This window comes from Kogia breviceps, chromosome 9 (genome assembly GCF_026419965.1).
Source record: "Kogia breviceps isolate mKogBre1 chromosome 9, mKogBre1 haplotype 1, whole genome shotgun sequence".
Lineage (NCBI taxonomy): Eukaryota > Metazoa > Chordata > Mammalia > Artiodactyla > Physeteridae > Kogia > Kogia breviceps.
The window spans coordinates 60,275,144-60,299,808 of record NC_081318.1 but is presented as its reverse complement, the minus strand read 5'-3'; the positions used below and the strand labels follow the sequence as shown (position 1 = coordinate 60,299,808).

The 24,665-nt window shown below is 36.1% G+C and overlaps 1 protein-coding gene across 3 annotated transcripts; it reads left to right on the top strand.

The window, feature by feature from the left end:
* Nucleotides 1–16: 16 nt before the first annotated feature.
* On the top strand, nt 17–24,665 carry SEM1 (SEM1 26S proteasome subunit). Of its 3 annotated transcripts, none has more exons than XR_010842244.1 (4): nt 19–216; nt 18,407–18,500; nt 23,256–23,354; nt 24,471–24,665. XR_010842244.1 is itself a non-coding variant. In XM_059074849.2 (4 exons), the coding sequence occupies exons 1-3, from the start codon at nt 141–143 to the stop codon at nt 23,307–23,309; spliced, it is 210 nt and encodes a 69-aa protein (XP_058930832.1). In that variant the 5' UTR covers nt 19–140; the 3' UTR covers nt 23,310–23,354; nt 24,471–24,665. The 3 variants fall into 3 exon arrangements, 2 of the variants coding, with proteins under 2 accessions (XP_058930831.1, XP_058930832.1); XM_059074849.2 differs by having other exon boundaries at nt 23,270–23,354; XM_059074848.2 differs by lacking the exon at nt 23,256–23,354 and having other exon boundaries at nt 17–216.

The window sequence follows — 24,665 nt, the reverse complement described above, 5'->3', positions numbered from 1 at the left end:
GCTATCCGGTTGCTCTTCTCCCGCGTCTCTATGATAGAGCCGGCCTGGGAGGCGGCAACGGCGGTGGCGGCTGTGGTGAGGTGGAGTGAGAGGTCTAAGTTTCTTACTGGACTGAGAGGTTTTGGCCGCGGAGGGTCGCGATGTCAGAGAAAAAGCAGCCGGTAGACTTGGGTCTGCTGGAGGAGGACGACGAGTTCGAGGAGTTCCCTGCAGAAGGTAACCGGCTGGCCCGCAGCCTCTGGGCCGCTCGGACAGTGACTAAGGCCTCCGAGTGGAGGCGGCGCGGGTGGAAGGGCTCGGCCGGGAGGCATCCGCGGGAAGCCTGGACCCCCGCTGCTGGCTCTCAAGGCTCTGCACGCGCGACCCTCCACGACCGTCTTCGGGTCGAGGTGTCACGGTGGGACTCACCTCAGCGGTGAGGCTAAATGCCTTCTGCTTCCTCACTGGGAGGAGCCACGGGGACCCTGGTTCCCTAGCCCGGTGTCCGGGATGGTGGGGCCTTTTCCTCTTCAGCCCGGTTACCGCCACCTCGTTCATGTCTACATAATCTCTTTTCCCTTTATTGTTATTATTACTTGTTTTAGCAGTCTTCCTTTGCCGTGAACCCCTCCAGAATTAAATTGTTGTTCCTAGTTAGGCCAGTGCTGCCTACATTTAGGACTTAACATATGAAGCCTGTTAAGTAGAATGGGAGGATCAGGTGTTAGTGCTTAATACCCGTTATTGCCTTCCTCTTGTTCCTCATTAATTTTTGATCACTTAATTTCAAACTAACGTGTTTAAGGATTTACAAGACCCTAAAACGTCTACATTTTTATTAGCTTCATGGTTACCAAGAGGAACTTTAGTTTTCTCATTGTAGGTAACAGCAAATAGCTAACATTCTTTGGGTGGTTGCTTGTCTGAGTATTTTGCTTCTGTTAACTTAATTCATTTTCACAAGCCTAGTAAGTAGGAACTGGTATTTACATTTTTCAGATAAAGAAACTGAAGCTTGAACAATTAAGAAACTTGCCCAGTGTCACAGTAACTAGCTAGAAATGATGGACACCTGGCCCAGTAGACACTAGCTCTCTTAAACTCTTTAGCTGTACTGCTTCTGTTTGTTAGACCGTTGTTGCAAATCAGGGTTTCAAAATTGTTGGTTTTATCAACTAATTGCTATGCGTAAGGTAAATATCTTCTAAAAAAAGGAGGTTATTATTGGGTGACCTTTCTGAAGGTGTAGGAAAAGAACTGTGGTTAATGGTTACAAATCTGTTACATTAAATAGTTACTGCTTCACCAAAATGGTGCTAAGTTGTACTCCCTCATGATCCTACTGTGCATAAAACCACAAAGCTGTAACATTTGTTATTTTTATTTATAGTGTACTGGGTTGTTTAGTGAAAGAAGACCTTGGAGCTCATACTACACAAACTTGTAAACTAACCCAAAGCACATCTATTTTCAGTTCTGGGATTCATTATGTATTGTGGGGATTGTTTTTTGTTTTGGTAGTGGATTTATCTGTGCAGACATGTTTTCTTGATCTCACTTTCAAGTTGGTTCATAATCCTCCAACTGTGAGCTATGTAGTAAAAAACTGGCTTATTGAGATCAGGATCTGCTTCCAACGCAAACTTCATACTTGATATAGTTAGCATTTATTGTTTATCATATACAAGATCCCATGTTAGGCACATTATCTACATTATATAGTCTAATTATCACATCTCTTGATGAAACTGAGGCTCAGAGATTTTAAACGCTTGCCCTTAAGGGGTCGTCAGGATCTCTGAGTACCCATCCCAAGCAAACTTTAACCTGAATCCCAAACGTTTAGCAAAGTGCCTGGCACATGGTAGATGGTCAGTAAATGCTTGTCGAATGAGTGAACCTGTGTTTAAAATAAGTAGTCAAGAATTGACTGCTTAAAAAGGATCTAAAGATAGATCCAGTTAGATCCAGTTATCTAAAGGTAACTGGGCCTGATGATACACACGATGTTTCAGCAACTTTCATTTCATCAGCTTTTGCAGAATATGTAATTCTTGTACTAAGTTTATGTTGGGAGCATCAATTTGTTTAAAATGTTGGCAGTTACATAGTAAAAAAAAAACTCATTAAAGTTAAAAGGAAAAACAAAGAATATTTTTTCTGAAGACAGGCCTCCCACAACAGACTGGTTTATTAGCATTTAGTAACTCACCATTTATTGGTCACCTTACAGAAAATCTGTCATCTTCAGGTTTGAATATGTAGAACCTCATTTATTCAGGAAATTTTCTATTTAGAATGAGCAGTAACATTTGAAATGCCTTTGCTTGTTTAGGTTTTTGTGTGTTTCTTCTCTGGTTTTTAATTCAGACAGGTAAAGTTGGAGAAGCAGTACTGTGAAACTGGCCTGTTTTGAACCTTTCAGTATTTGAGTTTTCAGATCAGTTATTAGTGCCCTGAATTACCAATTCCTTTGACTTCTTTGGAGATTCTTTTTCTTGTGATTGTCTTTATGATAAATATGCCATTAACAAACGCACTAGTAGATACAACTTAAAATTGCCTGTAATCATCTGTTCAATGTAGAGGAGGTCTTACTTTCAGTGGCCCATTTAGGTCTCTGTGCTCCAGAAAGTGGATGATGTCCATTGTCTAGGGTAGCTTGCAGTTAACAGCCTGTTACATGAAAGCATTACTGAAATTAAGTATCCCTGGTTTGACTAAAGAATTGTATATTTTTTGAGGGTGTTGTTGCTACATCTCATTCCTGATAAGAACTTGTTTGGTAAGATGTCAATTCAATCATTATAAGGAAGGGGAATTTCTGTTCTGAAAAGGAAACTAAGATAATGTGTTTTCACGGAGACTTCATTGTTTCTTCTGAATAGCTCTTTTTCAGTGTGAGGTGTAACGTTAGGGGTGATTTTCTGAAGGTGCAAAGAAACAAGTGCTACTTTTTTATCATTTGGACTGTGGATCTGTGTTACTTTGGCAGTTCCTTACAATTCTAATTGGTGGCTGTGTGATCTGGTCATTAAGTAGGAACTGTTAAAAATCATGTTTAGGGGGGGCTTCCCTGGTGGCGCAGGGGTTGAGAGTCCGCCTGCCGATGCAGGGGTCGTGCCCCGGTCCGGGAAAGTGCCACATGCCGCGGAGCGACTGGGCCCATGAGCCATGGCCGCTGAGCCTGCGCGTCCGGAGCCTGTGCTCCGCAACGGGAGAGACCACAACAGTGAGTGGCCCGCGTACGGCAAAAAAAAAAAAAAATCATGTTTAGGATCTTTGTGAATTCTTCAACTTCTTGACTGTTTAAACTGATTGACTATCAGATTTATTGGAAGACATTCAACGTTTTGGGAATGATTTAATATAATTTTGGAGGCTTGGCATGGTTAGAATTTTAGAACTGGAAAGCAACTTAAAAGTCTTGAGAAGCTAGAACTTGTCAAGATCATACAGCTAGTTTAATAGTAGTAGGGTGGGGCCTAAAACTGAAATACTCTATAATTTATTTGAAACTTCAAACAATTTTTCAAATCAGACATATATTAAAAAGGTATTAAAATATTTTCATTAATCTCATTTCTCTTATAATTAGAAGTGGATGAGAGTGAAAATGCGAAGAACAAGTGGGCCTTTAATTTCTTTTATTCTGTTCTTCCTATGCCAGAATTGAGAGATTTCTTTGCTTTTTTTTTTTTTGCTCCCAGTACGCGGGCGGGCCTCTCACTGTCGTGGCCTCTCCTGTTGCGGAGCGCAGGCTCAGTGGCCATGGCTCACGGGCCTAGCCGCTCTGCGGCATGTGGGATCTTCCCGGACCGGGGCACGAACCCGCGTCTCCTGCATCGGCAGGCGGACTCTCAACCACTGCGCCACCAGGGAAGCCCTCTTTCCTTTTTTTGAGGGAAAGAATATTTAAAATGAACCTGAGTTTGCCTTCAGAAGCAATGGTGTTTACAAGAGAATACTATTATACTAAGTAGTTTATAATTTTTCTATAATCACAGGAACTGCCGTGTTATCTGAAGTAGGCTGGTGGTTCCCTAATGCTGCTAGCGTTCTGGAATAACTGAGGCACTCTCTCCTGTGCCTAACAAAGAAGGACATCTTATAGTGGTTCTTAACCAAGGGAGTATTTTTGGATATCACATTCACTTGTCAAGTGAGAAAGTAAAATAACTGCCAGCATATAGTGGGTAAAGGTCAAGGATTTTAAATACTTGCTATGCATGGACCAGTCCTGCACAAGGAAGAATTGTCCTGTGAAAAATGCCACTGAGAAATATTTATGTGAACATTGGTTACCAACTGGACTAAATCCTCAACAAAAGAGTTCTTAGAATCTTAAATGTGGAAGATAGATACAATTAATACTGACTATGTCAGATACTGTACTAGTCAGTTTACCTAGAGCCAAAAGGGCTTTGGTATTTTCAGTTATTAAATGTAATATTGGGAACACATAAATAAATAATAATGTCATATATTTAAATTAGTTGTATGGTGGTAGCAAGAAATGAATTCATGTTACTAAAATCTTTTAAGAAAAAAGATAAATGTAATGAATGATAAAGTGCCTGTTCGATGTCCATTCATTGTAATCATATGCAAGAAGAAAATTTTTGAACTACAGGATGGAATAAGCGTGATAAATCTAGGATCAGACCTAGATTCAAAATCTACTGTCCATCAACTTTTTTTTTTCCCCTCAAAATTCACAATTTTATATGTTGTAGAATATGAATACACAGAGAAGTCATTACCACCAAAAAGGTAACAAACATATTCATCACCCCCAAAAGTTCACTGGTGTCCCTTTATAATAATCTCTCCCTGTCCTCTCCACATCCCTTCCCATCCCCAGAAAATCACTGATCTCCTTTTGACATGATAGATTAATTTGCATTTTCCAGAATTTTATATAAATGGAATCAGACAGTATCTTTTTTTTTTTCCTCAGGCATCTTGCACCCAGAATCATTATTTGGAGATTCATCCATGTTGTTGCATTTATCAATAGCTTGTTCCTTTCTCTTGCTGAGAGAGAATATCCATGTAGTGGATGGTATATCCATCCACTACATGGATACACCACAATTTTGTTTATTCTTTCACTTTCTGATGAACATTTAGGTCATTTCCTGTTTTGTTTTTTTTTTCCAATTACCCGGTTTTTTTGTCCCTTACAAATAAAACTGCTATGAATATTCATGTAGAAGTCTTTGTGTATAATTACCCGGTTTTTTTGTCCCTTACAAATAAAACTGCTATGAATATTCATGTAGAAGTCTTTGTGTGAACATATGCTTTCATTTCTCTTGGTTTAGCACCTTGTAGTGAAATGACTGAGTGGTACAGTAGGTTTATGTTCAACTTTAAGAAACTGCCAAGCTGTTTCCAGTGTAGTTATACATTTTACATTCCCAACAGCAGTCTATGAGGGTTCTAGTTACTCTATGTCTTTGTCAACACATGGTCATTTTAATTTTAGACATTCTGATAGGTGTAGTGGTATCTCGTGCATCAGTTTTTAACTTGTCAACTTGTATTAGTTACTTAAATCCTTTAAAATATTTTTGCAGCAAAATATGTAGGATAATTATACAAGTAACTGCTTATTTAAAATTTAAACCTATAAAAAGGTATAAATTAAAAAGTGAAAGCACTGTTTCTCGCCAACTTTCCCCAAAAACATTTCTTATGCTCCAGTATAGTCACTGTTAAACAGTTCTTTCAGTGTCCTTCCTGAATTTATATATGTATATATATATATATATTTATTTGTGTGTGTTTGTATATATATCCTCACAAAGGACCATATTACATATACAGTTTTTCTACTTTTTACATTATATATCTTAGATGTGTGTTCACATTAATAAAAACATCTACCTCATGCTTTTTAATAGTTGTGTTCTACTAGTCCACTGTATGCACAATAATCTATAAATATCAATTGATATCTAGATGGTTTTAGGTTTTTTGTTTGCTTGTTTTTATGTTTTGTTTTTTTCTGTTACAGAATATGTTGCAGTGAATATTCTTATATCCTACGTTCTTGTTGTTCTTATTTGTAAGATAAATTCTTAGGAAATTGCCAGATCAAATTGGCAGGTTCATTTTAATTTTTAAAATATAATTTTTATTTTGAAATAATTACAGACTTACAGAATAATTGAAAGTACAATACAAACAACATGTTTTTCCATGAGCCAGCCTGATGTTCGTCACCCCTATATATTTTAATGTGTATTTCCTACAAAGACATAACCTCAGTACAACCATCAAAATTGGAAATTAACACACGGATATATTACTATCATTTAATCCATAGGTCCTTTTCAGGTTTCTTCTGTTGTCTTAATAATGTCTTGATTAAGAATCATGGATTACATTCAGTTGTCATATCTCTAGTCTTCTTCAGTGTAGAGCAGGTCTGTTTGTCTTTGACTTTTGTGATTTTGACACTTTGAAGATTACAAGCCAGTTATAGAATGTTTCTCAACTTGGATTTGGCTCACGTTTATATATGATTCGATTTCGGTTCTGCACCTTGGCGGGAATATCATAGTAGTGATGCTGTGTTCCCATTGCATCCTGTCAGGTGGAACATGATTCTCATTTATTCCATTGCTGATGATGGTAACTTTATTAAGATAGTGTCTTTGAGACTTTTCCATTGTTAGATTACTGATTTTCCCTTTGTAATTAATAGATATTTTACTAGGAGGGACTTTGAAACTGTGTAACTACAGTTTTCCATTCATTATCAAACTTTCAATTTATTCATTTATGTATTTATATCAATGTAGACTCATGAATTCTCATTCGATGGGTTATAATTTGTTGCTATTATTTATTTTGATATTCAGATTGTCCCAGTTTGTACATGGGGAATCTCATCAAGCTGTCTTCTGTGACCTTTTGACAAGTCACCATCATTCTTTGTGCATTTCCTAGCATTCTGACACAAGAAGGTATCCCAAGCTAATCTTATACTTTTCCTGTTCCAGTCCTGGAATCAGCTATTCCTTTAAGGTGCATAGCTTTCAGTGGAGAATGATATTTGGAAGATAAGATCTTACCTCCAGTTGTGCTAATGGCTTTTGGGATGCTGTCAATGGAAGGAACTAGGAAATAGACAAATGTATGTACATATATACACTTTTACATCTATTTATGTATGTGTTTGTATAAAACCATGAGTTCACATAGATATCTCTAATTTACAGTTCAACACCACAGGGCTCATTCTAGTTTTTTCCCTTTCCACATTTGTAACTTTCTTCCCCAGCATTGAGAAACCTGGCTCCCATTATTGTAAATATTGGGTCATTGTCTATTAGGTCATCCTCCTCCCTAACCAATGTTTGTTGTCCCCTACACCCACAGATCCCCTCCTTATCTCACTTGGGCTTCAACATTTTATGCTAGGCCACTGTCACTTATCCTTACTCCATCATTAGATGGTTTCTTCACTCTGTCCTAGCTATGACACACCAACCACACAACACTGCCCCTCCACAGGAATGCCTTCCTGGCTCTGCTTGGGCTCTGACACCTCATTCAGGACCAGGTGCATTTTGAATTTTGACATATTCTCAAATTACCTTTTACAAGGGTTGCACAAATTTCCATCTACAGTTCACCTTTTACCTGCACTCCATATTAAACATTTTAGTCATTACAAACCTGAAGAATGAAAATGGAATCGCATCATTTTGATTTGGATTGATTTCTTTGCGCAAGATTGACCATTGTGTTTTTCCTTTCATTGTTATCTTCTTAATCCTCAGTTCCTTCATGTAATTTGTGGATAATAATTAGAGTCATATAAGGATTGTATGATTGTATTAGTCTGTTTGAGCTGCCGTAACAAAATACCATAGACTGAGTGGCTTAAACAATAGAAATTTATTTTCTCACAATTTGTAGTTTAGGAAGTCCAAGATGAAGGTGTTAGCCTGTTCAGTACCTGGTGAGGGTTCTCTTTCTGGCTTGCAGACTACTGCCTCTCACCATGTCCTCACAAGGTAGAGAAAGAGAGCTTTCTGGATTCCCTTCCTATAACAACACTAATCTCATTATGAGGACTCTATCCTCATGACTTCATGCAACACTAATTGCCTTCCAAAGGCCCCATCTCCAAATACCATAACATTGAGGGTGGTTAGGACTTCCTCATATGAATTTCAGGATTGGGGGACACAAACATTCAGTCCATAAGAATGATATATGTGTAAAGTGTGTAGCATAGAGTTTGGCACAAAGCTGGTATTCTGTGAACATTAGGCCCCTTTTTTTCTCCCTCCTAATCTACTTAGGGATTTGGATTTTGCATGATGTTTGGTATTTATTTAATTTGAACCATTTTCAACAAATATTTTGTAATTTTAGATGTATCCAAAATTAAGCTTGTTGAGCTTGTGGGTTATTTGATTATTTTTTTAATATTAAAAACTTATAAATTAAAAGACATTGTCAAAAGTTTTTCCAAAAGTACTTTAAAAAATAGTTTGATTATTCATATAAAATATAAAGATACATAACACAATAGTATGTATTGTTTAAGGATGCATACAAATGTACAAGAGGTATAAAGAGATACAGTGGAATGAACCCCCTCCCACCCCCAAATCAAGATACTAGTGCTTGCCAGGGGGTTGTGAGAGGTGTGACTCAGGATATTAAACAGTAAAAACTACTTTGAAAAACTATTTGATTAGTTATTTAACTGGTTCAATGGAATGAAGAAGCGTTAAGCAATTGTGACTTAAATGGTGTTCATTGTTACGTAGTTATGTTGTTTTTAAGCATAACTCATTGAAAGATATGAACAGTGAAAACAATGAGGGGAAAATATAAGTTTCAAAAACTATACTTACACTCTTCTGAAGTATTAAAAATTTACCAGATATCTTTTTTTCCAGCTTTGTGCTCTGGTACTGATGTAATGCTTGGTAGAAATGTTATCTTTATTCTGCAACCTGTTTCTCTTTTTACCTCTATCACCCCTTAAGTTTCCTTGGGGTGATTAGCCCATAATAAATGATTTATTCATCCTTTATATGTTTGTAGAATGCTTCCTATACATCTGGCACTGAAAGGTGCAGAGCGAGAATAACTCTAGCTGCCATTTATCGGTACAAAGTGCTTTAGGTACATTGTCTTATGTAATCCTCAGAGCAGCCTTATGACAGCTTTATACTTGGGGCTTAGTAAAATAACTTACCAAGGACAAAGTTAACTAGAGGCTGCACAGATGCAGATTTGACTCTTTAGGTAGATATTTGTCTCTGGACTTAGTGATATAAATGTCCATGGAGATCAGTAAGTTTTTGTGCCAGACTTGAGCTTTTTAATATTTTGCAAGTGTTTATCCTAGGAGGGGGCACTCCAAGCCTTTCTCTCCCCACACCCAAGTAAACCAGTACACCTTTGCTCTTGACTGTCTTTTTCTGTTGGGTTTCTGGGTAAGATTTCACTTGGTTTCCTTCCAGTGGAAGGGGGGGGGTGTGGGTGGTGGTGGTGGTGGTGTGGGGATTAAACCACTGATAGTAAGTGAAACAGCAGCTGAAAAGAAGGGGAAATTATTTCCAGTTGTGTGCCTCATGAGGCCGCAACATTTGAACAGAGCTTTCAAAAGGTAGAAGTGTAGGAAAGGGGTTTCCAGAGAAAGGGAAGAGGAGTAGATGCTTGGAGGTGGAAGATCAATGTGTATGTGTATTTTATTTGGCTGTGACATAGTAGTTGTAATTACACAGGTAGTTTGGGGCCTGATCATGGAAAGCTTTAAGCCAGTGACCACTTTGGACTTGATCCTTAGGTAGATGAGAAGTGGGGGGGGGGGGTTGTTTGTTTGTTTGATATGTGTATGTTTCCTTTAGGCAATAGGCAGTTTAGGAAAAATTAACCCAGAAGAATTTTAAAGGATTGAAAGTCAGGGAAGCTAATTAGCAAATGGTTGAAATATCTTAGGTGAGGACTAAGGGCCTGAAATAGGTTGTTATTAGGGAAGAGTGATGCAAGAATAACAAGGGAGCTTTGGCAGCTGTTTTGATAGTAAGAAATCAGGGATTGTGATTTTGCACTTGCATAATTAATGGAAGACCGATGGTTGAGTTCACATTGAATACTCTTTTTTTTTTTTCTTTTTTAAAAAATTAATTTATCTTTGGCTGCGTTGGGTCTTGGTTGCTGTGCGCAGCCTTTGTCTAGTTGTGGCAAGCGTGAACTACTTTTCATTGCAGTACGCGGGCTTCTCACTGCAGTAGCTTCTCTTGTTGCGGAGCACAGGCTCTAGGCGCACTGGCTTCAGTAGTTGTGGCACGCGGGCTCAATAGTTGTGGCTTGTGGGCTCTAGAGCGCAGGCTCAGTAGTTGTGGCTCATGAGCTTAGTTGCTCCGCGGCATGTGAGATCTTCCCAGACCAGGGCTTGAACCTGTGTCCTCTGCATTGGCAGGCGGATTCTTAACCACTGCGCCACCAGAGAAGTGTCCTACATTGGATACTCTTGCCTCAGTAATATGGAGGATCAGAATGAGAGAATTGGTATGAGTGTAGGGCATGAGTGCTTGGAAAAGATTAGAATAACTAATGGCTTTGAGGAATTTTATAGAATTAGAGAGAAATAAAAGCACTAATCAACCAAGAGAACAAAAGTCAGCATGTTTGTAGTGGAATCATTCTGATATATATATATATATATATATATATATATATATACACACACACACACATGCGTGTGTGTATACATATGTTTAATTATTGATGAGAAGAATTGTGTTTGAACTTCCTTTTTTTTAAATGTAAGAAAAATTATAAATGGTTATGTAAGTCGTTTTGGACTTGTGTTTCAGACTCAGAACCACAAACAACTGAAAGTTCACCAATAGTTTGGTAGCAACATCATTTAACACTTGCTTTTGGTTGTTTGCTCTGAAGTACCCCACTGACATTTATGGTCCTTGTTGGAGAAAATATAAGTATAGTACAATGGTGCTATGCTAGTAGTGATTTCTTAACCACTGAATAGACATTAGATTTCTAGGGTATATAGATGTTTTTGTATCATGATAACCTACAGAAATGAAACTTTATAAAAAATTTTAATCTATTTTATACAGCTTAAGCAGGAACGTGTGTAAATTTATCTCAGAATGACTAGATTTAGTGTGGCTTTATTATCATATTTATCAGTGTAATGATGCTATTTGCAGCTATTACTGTTTCACCTATAGCGGTGAATGTACTATTTAGAACTTTTTTGAACTGTCCTTTGTTTCTTTTATATTTTTCTTCATGTAATGTTCTGTATATACATGCACATTTTTTATTTGAAGCAACTTTGTTGGAGATTATTTATATTCAGAGTTAGCTTTACTGTTAAGGAATGAATGAGAGTTTGATGCTCCTGAAAATCGCTTTAAAATAGAACATTTGCAACCCTATTTGGTATAAATAGAATTTCCCCTTTACTTTTCTCCAAAGTGATATACTTCATACTTTTAAGAAATTTCAGAAGGTATGTTGGAGGGTGGGGGAGAGTAAGTACTTTTAAAAACATTGAGAGTGAACCATTTTTCACAGTTAAATGTCAAGGTGATACTTAGATGAAGTATGTGGGATCTTTGGTAACTCAGATTTGTGAAATTTAAAGATAGTCCAAGATGTGATTCTCATTGGCAGATGTAACAAAGTCAAATTTGGGGGCAAAGTCTCAAATAATTTAGAATTGTTAGACACTTATGTATTAGGCATCTGTTATTGGTTATTTCCAATTCTGACTTCTGAAAATATGGTAATTTTTTTTTACCAGTACACATCTGGAGGCCTGCACACTGAAGTAAACACAGCTGTGGTTATTTAAATGATTAATCACAATCCTGGCAATGCATTTAGTGTTGAAGATACAGTGTGTACTTTATAGTCATCTCTGTATTGAAGGAAGACATTAGACATAAATCAGGTATCCTTGTTTGATTTTATTATTTTGCCCTTTTAAAAAAAGCTGTTTCTGGGTTTAATGCTTTAAAAGTAAGTGATTAAATAAAATTGCATGGTTAACAGTGCAGTGTTATAATTGAAAAGTAAAACACAGTTCAGAGATGTTTTGCAAGAGAAGTCTGCCAAATCCAGAGATTACAACAGTCACATGTTTTTTATGTTCCCCTTCATTTAGTTGAGTTTACATATATTATAGTTTATATATATTGTAACATGTATAACATGGAGGACTTATAAGTGTTGGAAATAAATTTGGGGATGTTATACCCTATCACTTAAACTTTTTACATAATATAGTTCAGTACATATGTAGTTAATAAAGAAAATCTTTAAAGTTTCCACCTAAAATAGATTATAGATTCTGGTTTGTATGCTCAGTAGTGTCATAATTGTGAAGTACTGTATAATAATATGAAAGAAATACAGAGCTACTGTCATGAATATTTTTTTGTGTGTGTTCTACCTAACGTCGTTTTTTTTAAAAATATATTTATTTATTTATTTATTTTGGGCTGTGTTGGGTCTTCATTGTTGTGCGCTGGTTTTCTCTAGTTGCGGCAAGCGTGGGCTACTTTTCGTTGCGGCGCGCGGGTTTCTCATTGTGGTGGCTTCTCTTGTTACAGAACACGGGCTCTAGACGCACTGGCTTCAGTAGTTGTGGCACATGGGCTCAATAGTTATGGCTCATGGGCCCTAGAGCACAGGCTCAATAGTTGCAGCACACAGGCTTAGTTGCTCTGTGGCATGTGGGATCTTCCCAGACTAGGACTCGAACCCGTGTCCCAGGGAAGTCCTCTACCTAAAATTTTGCTCATAATACTGTTTTCCCTCCGTTCATGAGCCAGTTTATTTTTCTTGGGACTTTATTTCTACCTTCTTCCTTTTCCTTTCCTTGCCATTAAAGTAACATGAGATGGTTGTTACCAGAGGGAGAGATACTTGATCCTATGATAAATGATCATCAGAATTCAACTTGATAAACTAAAAATTGTACCAGTTTTAAAATTTTAAAAAAGTTACTGTTCATGGACTTACTTCCCTGGCAGTCCAGTGGTTAAGACCACACGCTTCCACTGCAGGGGGCACCGTTTCAGTCCCTGGTTGGGGAACTAAAATTCCCACATGCTGCTGTGAGGCCCAAAACAAAAAAACAGAAACAAAAAAAGACCGTGTTCAAACTCTTTTTTCCCATATTACGTAAAGAATTTGATTGTCTTTTTCCCCCTAGCCTTTATGGAGTTAAGGATTGGACATCCTACAAAATAAGTTATTGAAGCTGTTACGTTTCTTGTTCTAGATTCTCTGAGACAGTAGGGTACAAATTAACAAGCATGTTTTTTTAGTCTCTTAAAGTTAAAAGAATTAAAGTCAACTTGAAGGTATTTGAATGACATCAGTAATAACAATATTGAAATCAACTTTTTTTTTTTTTTTTTTTTGGCCATACCATGTGGCTTGTGGGATCCTAGTTCCCCAGCCAGAGTTTGAACCTGGGACCTCAGCAGTGAAAGCACAGGGTCCTAACACTGGACCACCAGGGAATTCCCTGAAATCAACATTTTGAATCAAGTCATAATTAGATTAAAAGTTCCTGTGGGCCCTGTATTTTTATTGTTCTGGAAAGGGTAGGCTTAAAAGATTAGCAGAGAAATGTGAAATAAATATTCTTGTTTTTTATATTTCTAACTTGAAGCTTTTGACATTTTATCATTTCCTTAAAAATTTAGGAAACTGGTTAGTTAGAAGTGGTTCAGGCTGATATGAGGCTTGGTGTCTTAGAACTTTAAAGTTCAATTGTGACTTGAGTTATGTCACCTTCTTTACTCAAGAGCATATTATCCAGTCGTAACGTATTCAAATTATTTTGTGGAACATTAAGCCCTATTAGATATCTTTATAAAGATTCCTTAAAATATCAGTGAAACAAATATTTCGTTTGACAATTCTTATTTCTAGGCTCAACCCAAGTATATTTAAAGTCTAGGATTTTAAGTTGTGAAATAACGCTAGAAAAAAGTTAATATTTTCTTGTAAGACAGTCTTCACTTTCTGTTTTGTTGGTAGTGGTAATGGTGGTGGTTTCAAAACAAAGAGGGGTATGCTATACAGTGATCTCTAAGGCTTCCTCTGTTTACAAAATTCTGTAATCTTAGCCATTTTATAAAAACTTGAAGTATAAAGCCAAACTTTGCTGCATTGTTTTAATGAAATAGTTTTATGTGAATTTTTTATACTGGAATGCTTAGTGTCATTAAAACAAATCAAGAAACAAAAACTCGGGCTTCCCTGGTGGCGCAGTGGTTGAGAGTCTGCCTGCCGATGCAGGGGACATGGGTTCGTGCCCTGGTCCAGGAGGATCCCACATGCCACAGAGTGGCTGGGCCCGTGAGCCATGGCCTCTGAGCCCGCGCGTCCGGAGCCTGTGCTCTGCAACGGGAGAGGCCGCAGCAGTGAGAGGCCCACGTACTGCAAAAAAAAGAAAAAAAAAAAAGAAAAAAGAAACAAAAACTCTTAAGCTGTCCATTAATATTATTAGATAGCTCAGAACTGTAGGTTATAGGAAGACTGGAGGGAATGGGGAGGAATAGCATGATTCACTTGTTATAAAAGGGATAATGGATTGCATTTTTCCATTATAATAAGTTCAAGGTACAAGAATCTGAATTTCTATGATTTGAAGTGCTTTATTTAATTTTAATTTAAAAAATTAAAATCATGTAGTTGATTCTTGATGATTTAGTATTAGGGAAATATATCTACTGTTTGAGACCCTTTTAAATTTAAAATCTGATCTTAGTCTTCAACCTGTATACCATCTTTACATAATGTTCCTCTCTTGTATACTTAATGCTGCAATTTCTGCCCCCTTTATTTTTGCCTTAAAGTAGTTCCCTTCTTTCTGAGATTTCTCTGCTCTTAGAAAAACAAAAAAAATTTGTATTCAACAGTGTACATATTAAACAGTTTATTATTGATTGCAATGGCAATATGAGAATAGCAGTACTGTTTTAGCCCTATACCTAATGATTAACTCTTAACTAAGTCACTTTGCTTGTTTATAAAAGTTCAGAAATGTTGTTTTTTATCTTTAGCTTTGGAAGTAGATATACTGTCTTTATTTCTTTTTTTTGGCCATCCCGGATGGCATGTGGGACCTTAGTTCCCCCACCAGGGATTGAACCCATGCCCCCTGCATTGGGAATGTGGAGTCTTACTCACTGGACCACCAGGGAAGTCCCCAGATACACTATTTTTTAAAATTTTATTGCATTAGCTTTCTCATTGCTCTTCTGTAGACTGTAGGAAATCCTAAATGTGATTTCCTTTAACTTCTTAATCTACTCATTATAAACTATAGGTGGATTCATAAATAGAATAAAAATTTTCAGTTTGAAAGGTACTTCTATAAGAAAGGAGAACATGTAAGGATATCTGTAGCCCAGTCAACTTAATTTTGAGATGTAATTAATACTTAGTATTGTTAAGTATTACTACTGTTGTGGACCTCAGAGAATAGTATAGGATTTGAATTTAGATCATTACAATATTTCCTTTTTAGAATAACAATATTCCTGGGAGATATAAGAACATTTAAGCCAATAAAAATCAGTATTTTTGATAACTGAAAGTTTTTATTAATGAATATACATTCACTACCCTATACCAATGATTAAAGTTGAGTATACATTTTACTGAGCATCCTAGCAAACTGAAGTAAATTGCCTAAGAGAAACTTTCATCTTTTCAGGCACTAACATCTTAAATTTCCCACATGATCTCTCTTCAGGGAGCATTCAGACAGATGATCGCAAGTCTCAGAAGTATTCTTAGAGTAAATACAGTTGAGAATTCTACATGACTCATTCATAATACAAGATATTGTTATTCTCTTCTGTCTTGAAATATATACTCTTGGCTTCACTGAAACCACACACTGCCCTCTGTTTTCTTGAGATTGACCACTCAGAGGAAGGGAACTTGAGAAACGTAGTTCCATTTACCCAACATTTTTTTGAGTGTCTACCGTGTGCCTGGTACTCAGCTATAGACATTAGAGTTGCAAATTTAATAAAATGTGCTTCCTACCTGAATGTTTTGCATAGTTACTTACAGGAATGGTGGTCATTTTGGGCATCAGTGGAAGAGGGTACAGACTGTAAGATTAGAGAGGAGGGGACAGAAAAAAGACCACAGTAATAGTCCATGAAGAGAATAATCCTTCCTAAATTAACATAGTGGCAGCAAGAATAGGGAGGGGGAGACTATAACTAGATTCTTGAGCTGAAATCAAAAGGATATAATGAATGGTTACGAGAGTTGAAGGAGAAAGGATAGCTAAGATGCCTCCCAAATTTCTGGTTTGGGGGGACCAGGTAAATGGAGGTACTTTTTTTTTTTTTCTTTCTGTACGCGGGCCTCTCAGTGTTGTGGCCTCTCCCGTTGTGGAGCACAGGCTCGGGACGTGCAGGCTCAGCGGCCATGGCTCACAGGCGTAGCCGCTCCGCAGCATGTGGGATCTTCCCGGCCCGGGGCACAAACCCACGTCCCCTGCATCGGCAGGCAGACTCTCAACCACTGCGCCACCAGGGAAGCCCTGGAAGTACTTTCTTATATTCTTAAATCATGATGTTGACATATGGCATTTAAAATTTTTTGTTAGATACATAATGTAACGAATATAATACCCATATCAACCATTGTTGAATACCTTTAAATTTATATGTGCCTTATAAGAAAAGCCTAAATCATACCTTTTCTTATTGACTTCTTTTTTTTTTTAAAGATCGAAATGTTCTTAGCCATGTTTCTAATAAGTAATTACTAAGATGAAGCTACTAGGACACATTTAAGAGCATGTGTAACTCATGCTTACTGTTTTTGGAGGGGAGGGTATCAAGCAAAAATACACAAGGTCTGATTTAGAGTTCTGTTGCATCTTTCACAACCAACTGTCATGCATATGCACAACAGGTATTGTTGTGGCTTAAGAATACAAAGGTAAATAAAAGAGTTTTACTCTTAAGGAGCTCAGATACTAGTAATGGACATAGGCATATAAACTGATAAATATGATTGTACAGTATGTAGGTGCTGTGATAGATATACACAAAAAAGGGGACCGAATCTCTGAAGGAAAGGAAGAGAGGGAATCAGGTAAGCTTCCAGAGGTGATTTCCAGACTGGTTTTTTAGTAACTATTTTTCTCAGATTTTAATTTTGAAACTCAACCCTATAGAAGTTTTAAATAAAGGGTAAATGGGGTGAGTGTAATGGGTGAAGGGGTCAATAGGTAATGCCTTGCAGTTACAAAAATAAGTCATGGAAATGTAATGTATAGCATGATGACTATAGTTATTAATACTCTTGCATGTTTCAAAGTGGCTAAGAGGGGCTTCCCTGGTGGTGCAGTGGTTGAGAATCCGCCTGCGGATGCAGGGGACACGGGTTCGTGCACCGGTCCGGGAAGATCCCACGTGCCGCGGAGCTGCTGGGCCCATGAGCCATGGCCGCTGGGCCTGTGCATCCGGAGCCTGTGCTCCACAACGGGAGAGGCCACAGCAGTGAGAGGCCCGCGTACCACCAAAAAAAAAAACAAAGTGGCTAAGAGAGTAGATCTTAAAAGTCCTGATCCAGAAAAAAAATTTGTAACTGTTGGTGATGGATATTAACTAGACTCATTGTGGAGATCATTTCTCAGTGTATACAAGTATCAAATTATGTTGTAAACTTGGAACTAATATAATGTTATATGTCAATTATACCTCAAAAAACAAGAAGGCAACAAACACCCCTTTCATCAGTTGTTCACATTTTGTCATATTTACTTTATTTCTATCATATATATGATAGACATGTATGATATAAAATATATTTCAGAAGCATTTACAAGTAAACTCTCAACAAAATGACCCTTGATTCTTAAATATTTCAGCATGTGTGTCTTAAAGAATAAGGACATTCTCTAACACAATTTTACAACCATGTTTAAGAAAATGTTTGGTTTACTTTTTGTTATCTGTGTATGAGTTATCTTTTTTTATGTTAAGCAGTTTTGAATTCCAGGCCGGTATCGTCCTGCTACTCAACTTACTTTTCTGTTATTGGTGCTGTGTCTTGAAAGATTGTGTAATAGACCATATAGAAATTATCAGCAAAGTAAATATCCTCCTGAAGTTACAATAAAGTTTCATAGCAAATAGAATTTTTTATATTAGCTACTGTTTTAGATGATCTGCAAATTCAAGAATTGAGAAAACAAGATAGCATCAATTGAGATTTAAAGAGGAAGTTCACCATTTCTCATAGATATGGTTTTAGATGTTTTGAATTGAGAGAGTTCAGTAGCAAGCTTTCTGAAGTTTTTGTGTTTATGGAAATAATGTATGAGAAATATTTAGATGGCATCTGTTTCTGTTTTTAGACTGGGCTGGTTTAGATGAAGATGAAGATGCACATGTCTGGGAGGATAATTGGGATGATGACAACGTAGAGGATGACTTCTCCAATCAGTTACGGTAAGTTTTAAGCCAAATTTTTATATAGCTTAGTATTAATTGTAAGCATGGAATATGTAACTTATATATGACAATTGCCTTTGAAATAGATTTTCGAATTATGAAAATAAGATATATTGCCTCATCTCCTGTGTTTCTAAACGTGAATACTTTGTGTAATTGCATAAAACTTTTGTTCTTTCTAGTCTCTTTATAAAGTAGTAAAATAGAAGCATATTTGCTTTTTTTTTTTTAATCTTTGTAGGTTTAATTCTGTCACTGTTAATTTTCTATCAATATTGAACAACTCAGCAGAAATTAGAATCATAGAGTGCTCAGACCCAATGTATTGGTGATTCTCAAATTGGAATGGAGATTGAGGTGTTGGGAGTGTATGTTTTCATGTTCATGTACAAATCTACCTAAAATGATTGCTTGATTATCGATTGATTGAAGTAAAATTTATATAATGTAAAATTAATCATTTTAAAGTGTACAATTTAATGGCTTTTTTTTTTTTTTTGCGGTACATGAGCCTCTCACTGTTGTGGCCTCTCCCATTGCGGAGCACAGGCTCCAGACGCGCAGGCCCAGCGGCCATGGCTCACGGGCCTAGCCGCTCCGCGGCATGTGGGATCCTCCCGGACCGGGGCACAAACCCGTGTCCCCTGCATCGGCAGGCGGACTCTCAACCACTGCGCCACCAGGGAAGCCCATTTAATGGCATTTTGTATACTCATAATGTCATATAACCATCATCTCTATTTAATTCCAAAACATTTTCAGCACCCTAAAGGAAACACCATATCTATTAAGCAGTCACTCTGCATTCCTCTCCTCCTCCAGCCCCTGGCAACCACTGATCTGCTTTCTGTCCCTGGATTTTCCTGTTCTGGATATTTCATATAAATGGTATCACATAAATGATATGTATGTCTAGTTTCTTTCACTTAGTATAGTGTTTTAAAATTTCATCCATGTTGTCACATGTATCCGTATTTCATTCCTTTTTATGGCTAAATAATGTTTCCTTGTATACATAGGCCACAGTTTGTTTATCCACTCATCGGATGATGGACATTTGGGTTTTCAGCTTTTGGCTGTTGTGAACAGTGTTACAGTGAACATTCATTTACACGTTTTTGTTTGAATATCTGTTCAGTTTTGGTGGGATTTAGTGGAATTGCTGGGTTACATTGTAATTCTGTTTAACTTTTTGAGGAATTGCCAAACTGTTTTCCACAGCAACTGAATAATTTTACATTACTACCAGCAATATAGGAAGTTTCTAACCTCTCCACATCCTCAGCAAAACCTTTTTTTTTTTTTTCATTTTAACCAGCCTAGTGGATGAACTGGTATCTCATTGTGGTTTTGATTTGCATTTCTTTAATGACACTGATGAGCTTCTTTTCATGTGTTTGTTGTCCATTTGTATATCTTTTTGGGAGAACTATCTGTTCAAGTCCTTTGCCCATTTTCAAAGTTTGTCTTTTTGTTGTTGAGTTGTAAGAGTTATTTATTCTGGCCCTTATGGGACATATTATCTACAGATATTTTGTCCCATTCTGTTAGGTTGTCTTTTCACTTTCTTCATAGTGTTCTTTGCACAAAAGTCCAATTTATCTACGTTTGAACTCATTCCCAAATTCATGGTAATGAAAATTTATCCCTATGTTTTCTTCTAACAGTTCCAGAATTTTAGCTATTACATTTAGGTCTTTGATCCATTTTGCATGAATTTTTGTATATGGTGTGAAATAGGAGTCCAACTTCATTCTTTTGCATGTCGATATCCAGTTATGCCAGCACCATTTGTAGACAATTATTTCTTCTCTAATCTTGTTTTGATTCAACCCATACATTATCTTTCTTGGCCACAAAGATATCTATGTAAGCTATCACTTGCTTTGCTCAAACCATGATATAGAAGTTCTGTTGCAATCTTTTAATTTCCTAGTCTCTAGTACATTTTTCTAAAAAGTAGTGAGGTAATTTATACTAAATTTTTAAAATTTATTTTTAGTAGTGATATAGTAGCTTTTGTTCTAAACTGCGTTTGTTTATGGGCTCAAAAACTCTACATTCTAAAGACTTTTTAGTATTGTGCTGGAAACTAATAACAGTTTTACCCATCTCATTTCTCCCCTTTTTGGACATAGTACAGTTTGCCTTTCACAGTTATTCTGGCTCTTACAATTCTCCATGATTTCGCAAAATTGCTGACTCTCATATTTTTCCTTCTTTCAGTACTCTGAGATGTAATTATTCAGGCCTTGAAACTTTAAACTACTTTAATGTAGTTTGGAATTATCTCATCTGTCTTAATTTTCAATTTTGTCTTAATGATGTTGTTTTTCTTTTTGCAGTTTTATGGACAAGATAGAGCAGTAGCTGTTGAACAGTAATCTTGCTTTTTCTCTAAAATCTATTCTGAGCATTCGATCTCTCTCTTCTCATTCTTCTTTAGACATATATGGCTTTCAGAAGCCCTTTTTGTTCTTTTTACAGATCTCATTCCGTTCTGGGATTAAATTAATTCTATGTGTACAAGTGTTTGCCACTTTCTTTTTGTATTTATTTTAGGTTTATTTATTTTGCCACATCAGAGAAAACCTTGCTTCCTTTTTTTTTAATGCATCCCTTCTTTTCTTTCTCATTATAAACATATGCTGTTAGAATACTTATTTTCAGGCCTTACAACTCTGTTGATCCCTATTTTGTGTTTTGATTTTAATCATGTATCAGTTTTTTCTTTTTGTTATCTTCTGGAAATTTTTAAAGTTGAGGCCAAATGAGTTTTCTTCCTTTGCTATTCAGAAGAGTCAAATTCCTCCCAAGTGGCTTTTGGGGTGAGGGTGTTTTTCACTAGTCAGAAAATAGCACTTTTAACAATTAAATCAAGACATTACTGAATACTTTGGTTTTATTAGGGGACTTTTAGTAGTAAATGTATTGATAATTGGATTTCTTGTCACTACTGCATCTTGCCTTTTTATTGGTTTTGGAAATAGAACATTATCCTTATATTCTTTGTGGCCTGTTGGTTTTATAATATACCTCCACAGTGCTCTTATGTTCTATGTTGTGTTTCTGCCTTTAGGTTTGTGGATTTTTGTAAGTGTCTAAATCTTGATACCTCCATTAGTGAATGAGATTTTTCTTTTTATTTCCCTATTTGTGTTGTAAGTTTTTCTTTTTTAAACAGTCTTTGATGTATCATTAGTGCTGTCAAGTAGAACTTGTAGTTATGGAAATGTTCTATAAGCTGCACTATACAGTACAGAAGCCACTAGTCACATGTGGCTATTAAGCACATGAAATGTGGCCAGCACAGCTGATAAACTGAATTTTTAATTTTATTTAATTTTAATAAATAGCCACATCTGATTACCGTATTGGACAAGGCAGCCTCAGATAACATTTATATTCTTGCTTTTAAAAACTGTCTTGATTAACAAGCCTCTTGCAAAGATGTTCTTTTCAGTCTTTGTAAAATGCATCAAGGCCCTTAATGCGGTATTATAAACCATGGTAAAGAACATGTTTTGTTTCGTTTTTTTTGGCTGCGCTGCTCTCGGCTTTCGGGATCTTAGTTCCCGTACCAGGGATTGAACCCGGGCCCAGGCAGTGAAAGTGCTGAGTCCTAACCACTGGACCGCCAGGGAATTCCCAAAACATGTTTTATTGTTTTTTCATATGATTGAGTCCTAATTCCATCTAAATTTAGAGAGGCAGTTTATACTCTAGAGTCAGTCAGATTCCCTGAGTTCCAGCCCCTATCTGCCTCTTATTTAGCTGCATGGCCTTGGCAAGGACTTAGCCTTAAATTTTCCATGTTTCTCTTTCAGTGTAATTTACCTTCAATAAGTAGAAGTACAAAGAAGGCCAGCAATGATTCCATGTAACTAAAGATCATTCTGATTTTGCTGCTTTTGAAACATTTGTTTATGTACGTACCTGTAGAAATAGGTAGGATTATGAGATTTTTTGGACATGTATCACATTTTACATAAAAATTCCAAAAAGCCAATAATTCCTGATTTACCACGTCAGATATGCCAGTGTCACATAGAGTAGTTTCTTGGATAATAAGAGTTCTGAAACCTACTAGTGGCTGTTAGTCTTATTCTTGTTTTGTTGTAAAAGGAATGCTGCTGTTTTTGTTTCAAATAATGTATATTCACTATGTGTGCCCTATGATATCTTTCCAATTGTGCTGGATTTCTTTACTTTTTCATCTCTGTTGGATTTTTCCATTCAACAGGCTCATGATATTAGTGTCTTTGTATTGTTTTGTACTTAGTGGTGTTCATTTATTTTCCTTTTGGTTTCTTACAAGTCCTGAGTTCTACCAAAGAACTTTTCATCTTTTCTAAGAATTTAGCTAATTGAGAAATATCTCATACTCTCCTTTGTGTTTGTAAACAATTTATAAATGTAATTGGTCACCACCTCCTGTCATGAAGGCAAACAGAGACAGAAACTTGGATGGATTTGGTGACTTATTATCTAAATCTTAGGTTGAATTTTGGGGTTTTTTTGTTGTAAAATAAGAGAAAGTGAATAATTTACAATGATTTTGTTAAAGGCAGCAGAAGTATTGTTTAAGAAAGTTTAAAATTACCTCCATTTTAAATAGGAAACATATGAAGGACAGGTATTATAATCTTTAATTTCCTGGGGAGGAGAGGACAAAGGAAGCATTTTAGTTAAATTTAGCAAAGGAGGCGGTAGAGTCAGAAACTTGTGCTGATCTCTTGACTCCTAATCCAGTGTTTTACCACCAGCCCATACTGTCCTCTACACCTGAGCAGAAGACAAAGATGATTCATATGAATAAGCTCTGGCCTTAATATTATTCATGGACTTTAGGTCAGTATTTGTATTATAAATATCTAAAAATTTTAAGGAAGTGAAGGAGTTTGGGGAAATGAATAATAAATATTATACATCGTTCCTACCATGTATTTTTTGCCTCACATTTACATTGGATAGTGTGATAGTGTCTAAGTGAAATTATGCTTGAGAACAAATGTCTTTTTATCTTGGATATAATGATGTAATCATGCTTAACATTTGTACAATTTTATCATAGGTTGGTCCTCACATAATTTTATTGTGAACTTTTATAAAATCAGAATTGTGGCAGAAAAGTTGCTGGTGATATTTGGAATGGTAGTTTAAAGAACTGATATTGATTACAGGGCCAAACCTTTTTGTGCAAATGTTTATACAAGGCAGATCAACAATTGCAGTTGACATTCTCAAAGTATGACTGAGATTTCAGGTTGAAAAATTTACTTAAAATTATAAAAAGTATCTTTTTAAAGTGTTTATATTTATACCAATATACATTTTTGAGATTTTTATCCACATTTAAAGTTAGGGAAGTAAAGTCTTGTTTAATATTTTATAACTTATTTATTACATTTAGCCTACATATATTTAATACAGAATAGTTCTCACACACCCTTAAATTTGATTAATAATTTTTGTTTTGTTTAGGGCAGTATATATGTCAATATGAAAAGCGATCTGTTTATTGTTCATGTGTAAATAACATTATTGTAATTATAAAATCTCTAAAAGTTTGATAGCAGTGTCTAGTGTTCTTAGCCATATGGTTAATAATTCTTAAAATTTATGTTTAAATATTTATTATGAACAGAATAATTGTACAGTATTTGGAAAATATCAATAATTCCCTCACATTTCTTCCATAAATAGATTTATCAGAAAAATAAGGAATACATAAGTTTACTAATGGGAAAACAAAATTTTATTAGCATTATGTTGATTCACATCCAGTTTCCTTCTTATATAGATTTCTTTTTAGGGACTAAAGTAAAGCTATTTGGTAGTATTTTCAATTGATGTTTAGGCTTATTAGCTCAATTATTTATTAATTGTGTTATTTCTAAAAATCATGTTTCTTTATTTTATGATGAAGAATGTCTAGTGATGTTGTTCTTTTGTGTTTCTTTATAGAGCTGAACTAGAGAAACATGGTTATAAGATGGAGACATCATAGCATCCAGAAGTGCTGAAGCAACCTAAACTTGAACTGTTTACTAAATTCTAGAGCAGAGAACCCAGGATGGGACACTTAAAAAATGTTTATTTCATTACCTCCTTGGATTTATTTTTGTTTTTGTAACACAAAAAATAAATGTTTTGATCTAA